The following is a 15,202-nucleotide window of genomic DNA, read 5'->3' on the forward strand; positions in this document are numbered from 1 at the left end:
CACAATAGATTTAAATTTAAAGTGAACCGCTCCAATCTTGATTGTAGAAAATATGACTTCAGTAACAGAGTTGTTAATGCCTGGAATGCACTACTTGGCTCCATGGTCTCATCCCAAAATCCCCAAAACTTTAACCAAAGACTGTCTACTGTTGACCTCACCCCATTCCTAAGAGGTCTGTAAGAAGCGTGCATAAGAGCATCAGTGTGCCTACCGTTCCTGTCCTAATATTCCCTTTGGTTGTATTCAATTTGTGTGGTTATTTCATGCTTATACTTATATATATTGTTGTATTTGACAAAATAAATAAATAAATAAATAAATAAAAGTCTAACTGCTATTGCTATTGCTAATTCTTCTATTAAGAGGGAAGAAAAAGAAACGGTGTCTTTTGAAAATGTCTGAGAAATAACAAAATCAACAGATAAATATTCTGCTTTTGCATCCTGCCCATTGGCAAATCTTTCTAATTTGGATGAACAAACACATTTGGTAAAAAAAGATTACAGGACTGAGACCCAGATTTCTATAACTTTTGTAAAAAATTTTGCACATGAAATATGTTTAAATTAGATGATTTGAAAGGAGGGCAATGCTCAACATAACATCACCTTCTTGAAATGGAATATGAAACAGAAAAATGTGTGTTGCCACGTTCTCAGTGAATGTAAGGTGAGTTTTAAACCAAATTATTTGGAGAAAGCTATTGTCTTTTCAAATATATTGTTAGTCAACGAATAAAATTTTTGTGTTAGAAAAGCTGTTTTAATGCAATGCTTTATGTATTTTCCTTTTCTCCTTTAGGCTTTGGACTTATTTTGTGAAGCTTGCAATGAAGTGTCTTTTAATGTACCTCGTAAAATGAAGATGGGAACGTTTATTGGCAGAGGTGAGATCAACCTCCCTCCCATGCTTTGTTTGTAGACACTGGAATTTAAATCTGGGTTTTGTAAAAGACTTTTACAGCAACAGCAATTTGCTAGAGGCTAACAATGTCATCACTGTAAGTGGTAGCTAGAAAAGTTCTGACCCCTATGATTTAATATAAGCATTATTATTATTTATTATATATTAAATTTTTATACCGCCCTTCTCCCGAAGGACTCAGGGTGGTATACAGCCATAGATAAAACACAATACATATACAATTAAAACCAACAATTAAAACCTAGCAAATTACAAAAGGCTGACAATTAAAAGTTTAAATTTAAAATTATAAAAGATTTTAAAAAACCCAAATAAAAACCCCAGTTTAAAATTAAAACTATTAAAACCAATTATGCCAGTCCTGCTTGAATAAATAAATATGTTTTTAGCTCACGACGGAAGGTCCGAAGATCAGGCACTTGACGTAGGCCAGGGGGAAGTTCATTCCAGAGCGTTGATGCTCCAACAGAGAAGGCCCTACTCCTGGGGGCCGCTAGCCGACACTGTTTGGCGGATGGCACCCTGAGGAGACCTTCTCTGTGAGAGCGTACGGGTCGGTGGGAGGCATAGGGTAACAGCAGGCGGTCTTGTAAGTACCCGGGTCCTAAGCCATGGAGCGCTTTAAAGGTGGTAACCAGAATCTTGAAGCGCACCCGAAAGACCACAGGAAGCCAGTGCAGACTACGCAGCAGTGATGTTACATGGGAGCCGCATTTATTTTAAATTATTTAGGCCTTAAGAGTTACACCCCCCCCCAAATGAATTCTACAGTTGGGTCAAGCAATGTAGTGGTTAGAATAGGAGGATCAGAGTTTAAGTTCTCCCCAAATATTGGGTGACGTTGGATTATTCTCTATGCCCTTTCTCTTTTCAACTGGTTTTTGAATTTCTTCTTTTTTTTTCTTACAGTAAAAATGGAACATTGTCTTAATGATACTGGAATTATTGGCATAAACAATCCCAATTTTATAATTCTGGAAGATGGTTCACTGTATACCAAAAATGCTATTTCTTTGACTACACATGAAAATATCGTTACTGTATTTTTAAAAAATATTTATACACATGAGCAAAAGCGGATATATGTTAGTTTGCTAACGTACCCCAAAAAGGTATATATAATTATTATATTATATACATACAATTCCTTTCATTCTTGAGTCTATCACTCACTGTCACACACATGTTATCATCCTCCCTGCATTCATTTTACTTTATTTGAGAGTAATATAACAGTAAGTTTAATAAAGTGAAAATGGGACATTTAAATATGTTGATAAAAGAACAAGACATGTGCTCAAGAAGGAATAGGTGTTGAATACCCATGGATGCTCAGGAAGAAAAAAGTATGTCCAGTAGGCTTAGTGAGGTAGAGAGAATGAATGAGGACTGAATTGCATAACAAACATAACAGGGAAAGTGAATGGGTTGAAGGCAAAAGATGTGGTTGGGTGGAGTTAATGACATTCTCAAAAATGGAAAGGTGAGAAGTTTAAAGCACAAAAGGCAATGTAGGAAACAGTTTATTATCATAAGGAAACCGAGATGATTCGCAAGGATAAAGAAGTGTTGGTATAAACTAAATTATTAAATTATGAGAGAAAGCCATAGATCAAAACAAATAAAAAACAAAGCATCCAATATAAGTCCCTTTTACATAACAGAAAGTAATCATAACTGGATTACTTTTATTTTTATTTATTTATTAAATTTATTTGCCATCCATCTCATTCCAAAATGACTTTGGGTCATTTAGTTTTAAAACACTAAAATCCTAACAGATAAATAATTCTAAAATAATAAAAATAGAAGTCCAAATCAAAAGAAAATTATAGTTAAATGATGGGGAGGAAGGAAACAGGATGTATGTGGGGCAGATCATGGGATTGCCTCTTAATTCATCAATCACCTCCAGTGTTATGCTCCCCTGTTGGGGGCCCTCAAGCCATCTGGCACAGCCAGGTCTTCAGGCTCTTGTAGAAGGTTGGAAGGGTGGGAGCTAATCTCACCTCAGGGGGCAAGATGTTCCAAAGGACAGGAGCCATGGCAGAGAAGGACCTTCCCTGGACCCTGCCAGTCAGAATTCCTTGATTGATGGGCCCATAGTAAGCCTCCTCTGCCAGCAGGGGTGGGGCCGCCCAGTCCAGATGTGGTGAGGCAGTTCCTCAAGTAATTTGAACCCATGCCATGCAGATTCAATGACATTTAGAAATAACTGCTGCAGGCCAAAATTTTATCTTTTCTAGAAAATTCAAAATATACAGTAAGAAATGCACAGAAGCATGATGGGAACAGTTCAAATAGTTTATGGTTAATGGGGAGATTAGCTCTGATCTCCAAGATATATGAGCAAATGATTCAGTTTAAATATTTATCCATATATTATTATTTAATTTCACATTAATACCATTAAAACAAGGTAATTTAGCCATGCCAGTATAAATGGCCTTCTATACAAGGGACAATATTATGCTGAAGGCACATCCAGTCCTGTTTTAGGCATGGAAGTCAGCAGAGTGACTTTGGGCCAGTCACAGTCTTTCAGCTCAACTCATCACACAGGATTGTTGTGGGGCAAATAGGAGGGGGAAGGAGTATTAGGTACATACCGGTAATTAAGCTATTAAGTAAATTAAATTTGATCTTTCCTTTCCTTTTTTATCTTATTTTTGATTGCTTACTGTTTCTTACTTATTTTCTGTGTTTTCCGTAATGTTGCTGACTCCTTAAGAATATTAGGAATATGTATATGTTTTATTTTCATGTTTGCATTGTATCTTTTAGCATTACTATTTTATTATATATTGTTTATATGACGTTGGTATAAATTCAGAATGTGAAAAACTGTTAGCATTTTTCTTAATTTATGGATAAACAGTCCTGTGAAATAAAAAATGGATTATCAAATAAACTTGATCAGCGGCATTAGTGTTTTAATAATTGATGTAATAGTGAAATGGAAAAACAATTTAATTGCATAATCCAAAATGTAAAATATTAAAATTATTTTAAAAAACAAAAGAATTATATTTTTCCCACGCTACAATTATGTTAGGAATTAATATTACCTGTTACAATGTAACAGAGACTAAAAGATATAACTCAAAACAAAAGCATGATTGTGATAGATATGTGTTTAGGTTTCTTTCTTTTTTCTTTTCTAGGACTCAAAAACTAAGAGAAGGCATGTCCGAGCAACTGTTGTGGGTCGAACAAAACGAAGATGGGCTCCAGTTCCAACTATTATAATGGAAAATTCACTAGGGCCTTTTCCTATGCAAATTCAACAGGCATGTTTTTAATGTAGTCTTCACTTGATATTTCAATGATCTCCGCATCTAAATTACACCTGCCAATATATGAAATATAGTCATAGAAGTAGATTTCTTCTCAGAATGTAATATTTTCTCCTCCAAATTTTCTCATAGTAGCTTGTTACCAACCTTTAAATAGTTTTCTAAAGCACCGGGAGCAGTGGTGAAATCCAATTTTTTTTACTACTGGTTCTGTGGGCGTGGCTTGGTGGGCATGGTGTGGCTTGGTGGGTGTGGCAGGGGAAGGATACTGCAAAATTCTCATTCCCACCCCACTCTGGGGCCAGCCAGAGGTGGTATTTGCTGGTTCTCCGAACTACTGAAAATTTCTGCTACCGGTTCTCCGAACTGCTCAAAATTTCCACTACTGGTTCTCCAGAACCTATCAGAACCTGCTGGATTTTTTTTGAAATTAAGATAGTCTTAGATGCATTCTGAGACAGTTTAGTTGAGATAGCCTATTTGCATGATAGACCTTTCATGAAATATGAGTTCGATCTAAAACAATTAATATGCTATGCCATATGCTAACCCATTTGGTTATCAGGTTACAACCATTACACACCTTATATGGTGCCTATTGTGCACTGAAGTGTATGTGATCTTAATGATCTATAATGAAGACGTTAGCTATAATTCTTGGCTATTCCAGTGCACAAAATATTCTTAATGAATTTTCAATGAATTCAGTTCAATTGAAGTTAATTATGTAGACAAGAAGTAAAGAATTATATTTGTCGATTTAATTTCATGTCTTTATTTTCAGCTGTCTTCTGATATGGCACTCAAGTACAATATTAGATATTTTATCACTGGTCCTGGTGTTGACAAACCACCAGTGAATTACTTTTACGTTGAGCAAGAAACTGGAAATCTCTTTGTTACTTGCCCAATAGATAGAGAAGAATACCCAGAATTTCAGGTATGTGATTCTTTACATAGAGATAGACATATATACACACTACACAAATAATGATATGACTCTGTATGCACTGCATAGATTTCAGAAGGACAGACCTATGACTTTGATCTGTCAATATTCTTTGAATTTATATTTAAGAATCAGATCCATAATAGACAGCTATTGTGAAATCAATCAAATTGTGTTAATATAATTACTCCCAATTTATTTAATAATATTTACATCCTGTCACATTAAAAATTATTACTTGGGGCAATTTTTGGAAGATTCTTGTGGTTATACTTAAAAAGCGTACTTATACAATGAGAATGATTTGATTGTAGGAATTTTTTGCATCTGAGGTATGGGATAAACAGCATTAACTTGTTAATCAGTCACAAAGTTTCCTGAGCACACAACCTTCTTCCCAGGTTCCTTCAAAAAAGCTCCCAACTTTTTCCCTATAATCCAATCCTGCCGGAGAAAATAGTTTACAAATACCTAGAAATAAAGAACATGTCCATGAGAGGCTGTCAGGTCCACCAATAATCTTATGGATATAATAATGGGTTGTAGAAGAATGCAAACCTTATAGTTCTTTCTCACTTCCCACTTGAACTTTCATTTTTCTTATCTCACCCTTTATCATTTTCCCTGGGTTTATATTGATTTAGCCAGTGTCTTATCAGTATTCTTCCATCAAGTCTCTGTGCTTATACAAACTTTCTATGACCTGTGCATCTTTCTCCTTTCCTTGGTTATTTAATAGGTTCTTCTTTCTATTCTTCTTCTTCTAATATCTTTTTTATGTTTGGTTAATTCAAGTCAGGGAACATTTATTTATTTATTTTGAAAATTTATATTGCCACCTACTTGCTCACAGGTGACTCAAGGTGGCTTACGGGAAATTAAAACACAATATAAAATAAAAATAATAAATAATAAAAATAGTAAAAATAACCCCCACTCCCCATCCCAGTTACAACACACACTCATACCAACCATTTAATGGGCTCTATCCCATCCCCAGGCCTGCTGACAGAACCATGTCTTCAGGGCCCTCCGAAAGAGTGTCAGAGAGGGAGATCAGTCTAATTTCTGGAGGGATGATGTTCCAGGGAGAGAGCCACAATGGAGAAGGCCCTTCTTCTGGTTTCTGCCAGATATATCTCATTAGGGACTGGACACGGAACTTTCCTTGCCTCTTCACTCTAGGGAAAATAACTAATATTTTCTGTTGATACTTTCTTCTACCAACGTTCTTAAAAATCTTTTTCTGTCTTTGGCTTCTTATGTCATTTTAGGTTAAAATAGCTTGCTTTGCTTATGCCCTTCATTTATTTAATCTGTAGCTCATCTTTATGTCTGATACTTGTATGCTCTTTACATATTTTTTTGAACATCTCTAGAATTTAGCACTATACTTTGCTATAAAAAAGGAATTTACTAATGCAGGAGCATTCACCTTGTGCACATACAAATATGGTTAATAGCTATTCATCAAAGTAAATTCTGTACAGCACATGGATTAAATAATTGTGTCCTGATTTATCAGAAATTTTTCATTTGCTACAGAGGAATAAGTGTTTCTTTTATTGCACTTTCTGCAGCTCATTTGCTATGCGATGACACCGGATGGATATACCCCAGAAATCCCACTTATTCATATCATCAAAATAGAGGATGATAATGATAATACTCCACAATTTGAGTATAATATTTATACTTTTCATGTACCTGAAAACAGTATAATTGGTAATTGAACATTTAAATAAATCTCAGATGACAGATTTGGAATACAGGTAGTCTTCATTTAGCAACTACAATTGAGGCCAGCATTGGTTATTAAACAAAACAGTCACTAAGTGAAATTGTGACTATGCTTTTGATTTTTCTTCAGCTTTCATTTGTTTTAGAGACCTACACAGGTTGCAAATGGGAGGATCAGTTGCTAATTTATTTATTTTCACCATCATAAAGTCACTGCACAAGGCCATCAGTAAATGAGGACTACCTGTATCTGTTTTGATATGTTTTGTGTGAAATTATCACATCAGTTATTTAAATGCAAATATAGACTTCGTTATTGAGGAATGCAAAATTTATTAATAATAAAATATAATGGTAACAGTAGAAGGGTATGTTTAATAATGCGTCAAATCATTTTAACCAATCTCATTGTACATATGTTGTGCACTGACAATAAAGATTTGAAATTGAATTGTATGGAAGTGCCTTGCCTGCTTCCTAGGGCCGAGAGTGTATGACTGGCCCACCAGCATTTTATGCCTAAAATGGGACTAAAACACTGTGTCTCCTGGCTTCTAGCCTACTGCCTTAACCGCCGGACTGGCTACAGTGATATTAGATGGGGAAATTGATGTAATTCACTTTGATATTTGAATAATGTGGGCAAAGCTTTTCTTCTAAAGAAGGAAGACTTGAGTATTATGAAAACCTAAAACTGATGCCTTCTGTATACAGGAACATTAGTTGGACAAGTGACTGCAACAGACAAAGATGAGCCCAATACACTCCATAGCAAAGTGAAATATAGAATTATATCCCAGAGTCATCAGAAACTTCAGGAATTTGTTATAGATCCAGATTCAGGCTGTATTACGGTAGCGTTACATCTGGACAGAGAGGTAATTTTCAGTTTAGTGCTATACCAAAAACTGTGAAATCATAAATAAAATAACCTAAAACTAATGAAGTATAAAATAGATTGATTTTAGATAGAGTAGCTGGGAGTAGAAAATGGGAGTAGAAAAAGCGGGGGGAGAAGAAGGAAAATTTGATAAAAGATTAAAATTGGGGGTGAAGGGTAAGATTAGATTTATAAAGAGAAATGTAAGAAGGAAAATAAAAATGAGAAAAAATATATCGATGAAAGCATGTAAGATGTGTTGGAAAAGAACTAAATTTGGTATGAACATGTACCTGACCGATATTCTGTTCAGAAAAGATGCATTGTATGTTGTTGCTTGTGTGTAAAAAAATAAAAAAACTTTACAAACAAAAAGCTGAAGTCAAAAGTCCTTTTGGTAGTTAGGAATTATATAGATATGGTGAAGCCAGGTTCAGATAATTTAGTGGGTAACTTTGGAACAATGTCTCAGTCTGTCTGGCCTATTTCATAAAATATGAAGATATGATGTGGGATAGTGAAGGGAAAGAAGCAAATATATCACGAGTAGCTGAGCATTAAACAGTGCCAAGTTATATTTTTGCAGAGTAACCTTTGGATGAAATGGCAATATTGAATAAATTCTTAACTAAGTGAATTATCCCACAGCCTTTGCTTTTGTTGTTTAAAAATACAGTATTTTTAATCAGCCCAGGAAAATTATGCCTATATTTTTCTCTAATGTTCGTCAGACTATGTCAGCATACACACTACAAATAGAAGCAAGAGACATGGGAGGTGTGGAGTTTGGTTTGTACACTACAGCAGCAGTACGTATTAGGATTGAAGATGTAAATGATAATCTCCCTCAAATAGCACAAAATATGGTAAGTCTATCATAGTAAAAGCTATTGAGGATGTTACTTCTTTATGATATTTTTAGGGTGTTAATCCAGTTACAGTGAATGTTAAATTTTTTAAAAATTGGGCAATTCCACTTACACTCTGGAGTTTCTGTTACACTGCTTCTGCTTATTTCCTCATGCATGTCCCAAATTTGTTCCACCCTTCTAAAGCAAATTTTGGGGATGGCATGGGATTGGAAGGGTTAAAATTTATCTTACTATTGGACCAGAATCCATTCACAGAATAATATAGTATCAAGAAGGTTAAAAGTCAGAATGAGCAGCAGCTGGGGAACAAAAAAGCATCAAGTATGCTTAACAACTAGATGTTAAAAAAAAACACCAACATTGTAAAAAGCTGCTCAGTAACATGACAACACCCTAGAAGGTGACAAAGAAATATAATAATTGTATTTTGGCACAGTCTTCTCTAATAAGAAGGTAATGGGTGAAAAGGGAGGGGATTAAAGTAGAAGGATTTGAGTTTGAGATAGTCAGAAAATATTTATTATCTTGGAAAGAATTTTCAGGGTGAGGATGAATCCTGTCTTATATTACTGAAGGAACTTGTTGATGCCTAACAATTAGCTATATTATCTGTATTAATACTTAAAGATGAATAAACTGCCAAATGACTGAAGAGCAAATGCTGTCTTTGCTTTTTTAGAAAAAAGTGGCAAAGGATTTGAGCAAATGGCTAACAAGCCAGATAAAACTGGGCAGGATCACATGATTATTAGATGAATCTTATCTGGCATTAGAACTATCCATAAACTAATATTTCAAAATTCTTTTTTTCAGTATATAGTAGAGGTATATGAAAACATAGAACATGCAGAAATATTATGTATTCCTGTTGAAGATAAAGATGAACCCAGAACATCATCATGGATGAGTATATTTGCTATTACTAAAGGAAATGAAGATAATAGTTTTGCTATTAGAGTTGATCAACAGCAGAATGTTGGGTGTTTAAGCATTTTAAAGGTAACTATGGAGAGTAAAAAGTGTTACTGCAATAATATAAATTGAATGTTACTTAATTTTAAGGTGTAAATTACTTGTTGGAATATATTTTTAACCACTTTCTAAAGATGTATTTTACATTTTTAAAATGTAATACTATTTCCCATTAAAATACGTTGGGGTAAAGGAAGGAGAGAAAAGTCAAATGAAATTTTAAAATAGTAATAGACACTGTATTTTTATCAATAACCTTAAATCATAGTAGTCTTAGTAGAAGTATATTTATTTGAATAGCATTTACTTTCTCCAGGAACTGGATTATGAGAAAAGCCATGAGAGAAGATTAGAAATTGTCATAAATAATGAAGCACCTTATTTTCCACCTCCAAATTCAAGAGCTCTTCAAACAAGCATGGCAAGCATTGTGGTCCAAATTAAGGATCAGGATGAAGGACCTGTATTTGAACCTTATGAATATATTCTATACATAAATGAACGCTTGTTGGTTGGCACAGTGGTTGGTAATTACCAAGCAATGGATCCAGAAACTGGAAACAAACATTTGAGGTACAAAATTATTATATTGTTTGGTTTGTTTATAGATTGTGTGTAACATAAAGCAATTATAATTAACTTACATTGTTATAATAAATTTGAAGTACACAACCTTGTTAAAATATTTATTCTTAACAGTTACAGAATAATAAAGGACTCATGTAGTTGGATCACCATTGATGAAATAGGAAACCTCAGAACAACTGACATTTTAGAAAGAGATTCAAAAAACATAGAATATAGTCAATGCAATGTAACAGTATCTGCAATTGATCAAAGTGAGTATCAAATATTGTGAAATGTTGGTTTTTTTTGCTACATGCATAAAGCTACATGATGTGGCCTACAAAAATATGATCAGATACTGATGGCTCTATTAAAATATTTTCTTTTATTGTAATCTAATGATCGCTTAAATTTTTGCAACCCTGATCTGTAGCCCTAAGTAGACAGGTCTAATATTTGAAATCCATTAATTGTACACCTCTTTTTAGATCAATGGATTGTTTCACAATAGTTACTTGGGGTGATTATTTGATATTTTTCTTCAAAATCCATCTTTTTTAGGTGTAGAGCCTGAATTATATTGTCTATAGTGGAATAGAATCAGCAGAACTGATCCTTGTCCACTCTACCCTGTAGTCTCTGCAGGATCTCGTCTAACCAAGTAAAAAACCATGAGCTGATTGTTATTTAATTTACCTTTGCATTTATTACTTTTCTTCTGAGAATTTGGGCAACAAATATCCTTGGCAGTAATTCATTCTGTTAGCAATGCAATTCTGCAGTTTAACAAACTACATTACAACTCTGTGGATGTGTTCTGCAGCTGCCAAAAATGCCAATGCAGCCCTAAACTGAATCAACAGAGGAATAGTATCAAGTTCACATGAAGTATTACTACTGCTATTTACTGGTTTGGTAAGACCACACTTGGAATACTGCATCCAGTTTTGGTCACTGTGATACAGAATAGAAGTTGAGACTCTAGTGCAGAGAAGAGTAACAAGGATAATTTAGGACACAGGAACTGGATATGCCTACTCTAACAAAGAGAAGGACTAGGGATTACAATGTTAGCAGTCTTCCAATATTTCAGGGGCTGTCACAAAGAAGAAGGGAACAACATCTTCTCCAAAGCACCCGAGGGCAAGATAAGAAGTAATGGAAATGTATCAAAGAGATCCAACCTAGAACTAAGGACAGCAAGAACAATTAATTAGTGGGATGGCTTGCCTCCAGAAGTTATGGATGCTCCATCACTGAAAATTTTGAGGAAGAGATTGGACAGCCATTTTTCTAGAATGCAATGGGGTTTCTTGCCTGAGTAGAGGGTTGGATCAGAAGAAATCCAGGGTCCGCATCCACTCTGTTGTTATTCTGTTACAATGGCTTTCTTCCTTGGATTATAGATTAGCAGAGTTTGTGAAACCAATAAGATGTTTTATTTAGCTTTCATAGAAAAACAATACTTTTGTAATGCTATATGATTGGATCAAGTTGCTTTCATTACTGTATTAAAACTAAGCATTCTAATTTACCTAGGTGGTAAAACAGGAAATGGAACAATTGTGATAGCACTTATGATTGAGAACAATTACCCACTGAATACCAGTAAACACTATGTCATGTGTAAAGATAAAAAACCAATCTGTATAAACGCCACTGACATTGATTTGCCAATGTCCATTATACCTTTTCATTTTGAAATAGAGAAGCCAATGGACTTAAAATGGAAGTTAACTCCAAATGATGGTATGTTTTTGGTTTTTAATATCTACAAAATACATTGTGAGTAACGTAAGTATCATATGAAGTGTAATTTGTGGATTTGAATTATTTCTTTCATAGATGCATCAGCATTGCTTTCTCTAGTTGAAGATATAGACTATGGCTACTATTCTATTCTTCTCCGAATATGTAATGGGGAAACCATCAGAAAAAGTGAAATAACAGTTCATTATTGTGACTGCACAATTCCAAGTAGCTGCTCCGAATCCACCGCAAACAGGTCACTGGGTTATTCTCCTTCAGACATTCAAGTAGAGCGCACTCCAGCTGCAGCACCTATTTTAGGAGCTTGGAGCATTCCTGCAATGGTCATGGGTTCATTAGCTATGCTATGTAAGTATGTGTATGTCTTAAAGAAGCAACATGAACTGTGAAGGGTCAAACTACATTCAGTCCTTGCTTAACAAATACCTCAACTATCTTTAGGTTATAAAAAAAATCGTTTTCCAATTAATGCACATATTTCTGACCAAATTTTGAATGCTTAATAATGCAAGCCAGAGAGAGAACGACATGTAAGCTGTATGCGGACTTTATTTAAATGAGATGGTAGCAAGTGATGGTCTTTGCTATGTTGCTTTCAGTCACATGTTCACTGATCAACCATTTAGCTAACAACTTGATTGTTGGAACAGAATTCAATTGCTAAATGAGGAGTGGATATAAAAATGTAGCTAAAAAGGAAATCCTAGGTCCTAATGTAGGCTACCTATATAGCCATTGCATCTAAGCAAAATTCTTTCTTTAAAGCTTTTTTTGTCTTATCCATGCTTCCTCTGCTTTTATAAAATTAAACCCCAACTTAATTTCATTATTTAATAAATTGTAATTCATGTATTCATTTAAAATGCATAAATAAGCTGTCTTGTTTTCTGTATTTTTTTCATGCAGTAGGCTTTGGTGCACCTTATGGTCTTTGGCTCCACAGAAAACGTCGCGCATCTCAGGAAGGATCTGATTTAACTTTTGAGAATTTAACAAGATCAAACACTGAGGCACCAGGTGAAGGAAACACAAGGCCAAACACTGAGGCACCAGGTGGAGGAAACACAAGGCCAAACACTGAGGCACCAGGTGGAGGAAACACAAGGCCAAACACTGATGCACCAGGTGGAGGAAATACAAGGCCAAACACTGAGGCATCAGGAAATACAGTAAGTGACACTTTGCCTTGTATAGTAGCAAATGTAACAGATTTATTCAGATAAATTATGTGAAAGAGCAAAAGAAACTGTTTCATTGTTTTAGAAAGCAAAATACATTGCATTTGTATCAGTATGTTAGGGGTTTGTGATGTGTTCATATGCTTAAAGCTAAATACTACTTTTTGTACATGGGAATGTATTATCTACCATCGTTATTTTCTATTTAAATGTTTAGAAGTGTAAATCTTCCATTAAAAAAATGCTCTGGCTGAATTCAGGAAAGGTAGATATTCTGAATATTCTGACAAAAGAGAATATTTATGAGTCAGGGATGAACTGTGAGGTTTTTGGTGCTCTCTGAACTTGGTGATTTCTTGCAGAAATGTCATTATCAAACTAGATAACACATCAATACAGTGATGATGTTATCTAGTTTGTAAATTTATAGCCAGAACATCTTAGCTGGTGGGTTCAACCATATACTGTTACAGTTAACTTATTACTCTGATCATACGAAATTTCAAGATATAGGGTTTTTGGTGCTCTCTGACCTGGGTGCTCTCTGACCAAGCTCAGAGAGCACCAAAACCATCTTGAAGCTTCATATGATCAGAGTAATAACTTAACTAGAACATTATATGGTTGACCCCACTGGCTGGGATGTACTGGGCTATAAAGTTATATGAATCCTGAATGTAGGCAATGGATAAACATTGTTAAGAAATGGGTGACTGTTTAGGGGACAAGTGGATTATTATTTAGCCAGTAAGCACACTGGAATATACAATTAGATCGGGGTACAGACTGTATTTTTTTTCTAAAATGTTTTTTCCGAAAAATTCTATTGTTATTCTTCACATTCCAGAATTTAAATATATTTCCTGTGTCAACAATGAATGAATTCATAAATATGAATACAGATATAGTAAAAACTGAAAGGAAAGATTTGGAAGCAGGAAAAAGAGGATGGCATTCAACATCAGAATTAATCAAGGGAGGAAAAGTGAATCATGTGGCACTATCTTTACAAAACTGTGCGCCTTCTTTAAGGAATTCATTCAGAGATTTCTGTTTAGAATGGCAAAAGTTCACTAACCCTCGCTTATCTGAAGTAAGTGTTCTAACACAGATTTCTTACAGCATATAATTTTCTAGCTTTGAGTATTACAGAGTTGGAAAGAACATGTTGGTCTTATGCCATTAATTTTAAGGTACGACTAAGGTATCGGTTCTTAAAAATAATCCAAAGTGGCTGGCCATGTATTTTACAAAAAACATTATTATCCCATTGATATAAAAACAGTATATCAATTATCTAAAAAGTGGGCAGCTAATCAAGCAAGAGAAAGGAAGCATGACGAAAATCAGCACAATTTCCCAGGTTTTGCAGCAATCTTAATTCATATTTTCCCATTCTGGTAACACACACAAATATCTACATCGATTCACACAGCTATAGGGAAACTGAGACCTGAAGATAATGCATCTAAAATATACCATATGGGGGAAAACATTTGTTAATATGCTTCCAATATTTGACTTGAAAAACTTAATGCTGAAATTTAAGACAAGCACTTTAGGAGAGAATTACAATAATAGTTGTATTCTCTCAAATAAAACAATACATTCTTCTAAAAAAGATTTTTTTTTAAAAAAAAATCCATTTTATTATGTACGTGAAATTTAGTATGTATGATATCGATGACAAAGAAGTAACAAACAATTAGAAGACAACTTACTTTTGTATCATACACATATTTTAAAAAATGGTTATTATACTTTTATTGTTCCTTGTCCAGATGGTATTTCTTTGTGGAGAAGATGAAGAACATAATCTGCCTAAAGAGTATTTACATGCATATAATTACGAAGGTGAAGACTCACCAACTGGTACTCTAAGTTCATGTACAGGGGAGTCAGAAGAAGAAGAACTGAGTTTTTTAAACCAGCCAGAGCCTCCATTCCGGACATTAGTTGAAGTTTTTGTACAGAAGGATTGCATTTAAATTATTCCTGAAAATCAGCTTTCTTCATTAGGCAGTTCCCCTGTGCAGATTCCATTGAAATGA

At 34.5% G+C, this 15,202-nt stretch overlaps 1 protein-coding gene across 1 annotated transcript; it reads left to right on the plus strand.

Moving 5' to 3' along the window:
- Nucleotides 1-627: 627 nt before the first annotated feature.
- Nucleotides 628-15,202, plus strand: LOC131194958 (desmocollin-1-like). The gene is made up of 17 exons (XM_058176586.1): nt 628-672; nt 805-889; nt 1,837-2,039; nt 4,092-4,217; nt 5,008-5,163; nt 6,753-6,897; nt 7,627-7,790; nt 8,524-8,658; nt 9,478-9,663; nt 9,953-10,209; nt 10,336-10,475; nt 11,743-11,952; nt 12,049-12,321; nt 12,880-13,142; nt 13,999-14,244; nt 14,933-15,118; nt 15,158-15,202. The coding sequence occupies exons 1-17, from the start codon at nt 628-630 to the stop codon at nt 15,200-15,202; spliced, it is 2,865 nt and encodes a 954-aa protein (XP_058032569.1).

This window comes from Ahaetulla prasina, chromosome 3, assembly GCF_028640845.1.
Source record: "Ahaetulla prasina isolate Xishuangbanna chromosome 3, ASM2864084v1, whole genome shotgun sequence".
NCBI lineage: Eukaryota > Metazoa > Chordata > Lepidosauria > Squamata > Colubridae > Ahaetulla > Ahaetulla prasina.

Coding starts and splice junctions, on each gene's coding strand:
- LOC131194958 (XM_058176586.1), top strand. CDS start 628: ATGAAACAGAAAAATGTGTGTTGCCACGTTCTCAGTGAATGTAAG. Junction 673..804: donor ACGTTCTCAGTGAATGTAAG/GTGAGTTTTAAA, acceptor TTTCTCCTTTAG/GCTTTGGACTTATTTTGTGA. Junction 4,218..5,007: donor TTCCTATGCAAATTCAACAG/GCATGTTTTTAA, acceptor CTTTATTTTCAG/CTGTCTTCTGATATGGCACT.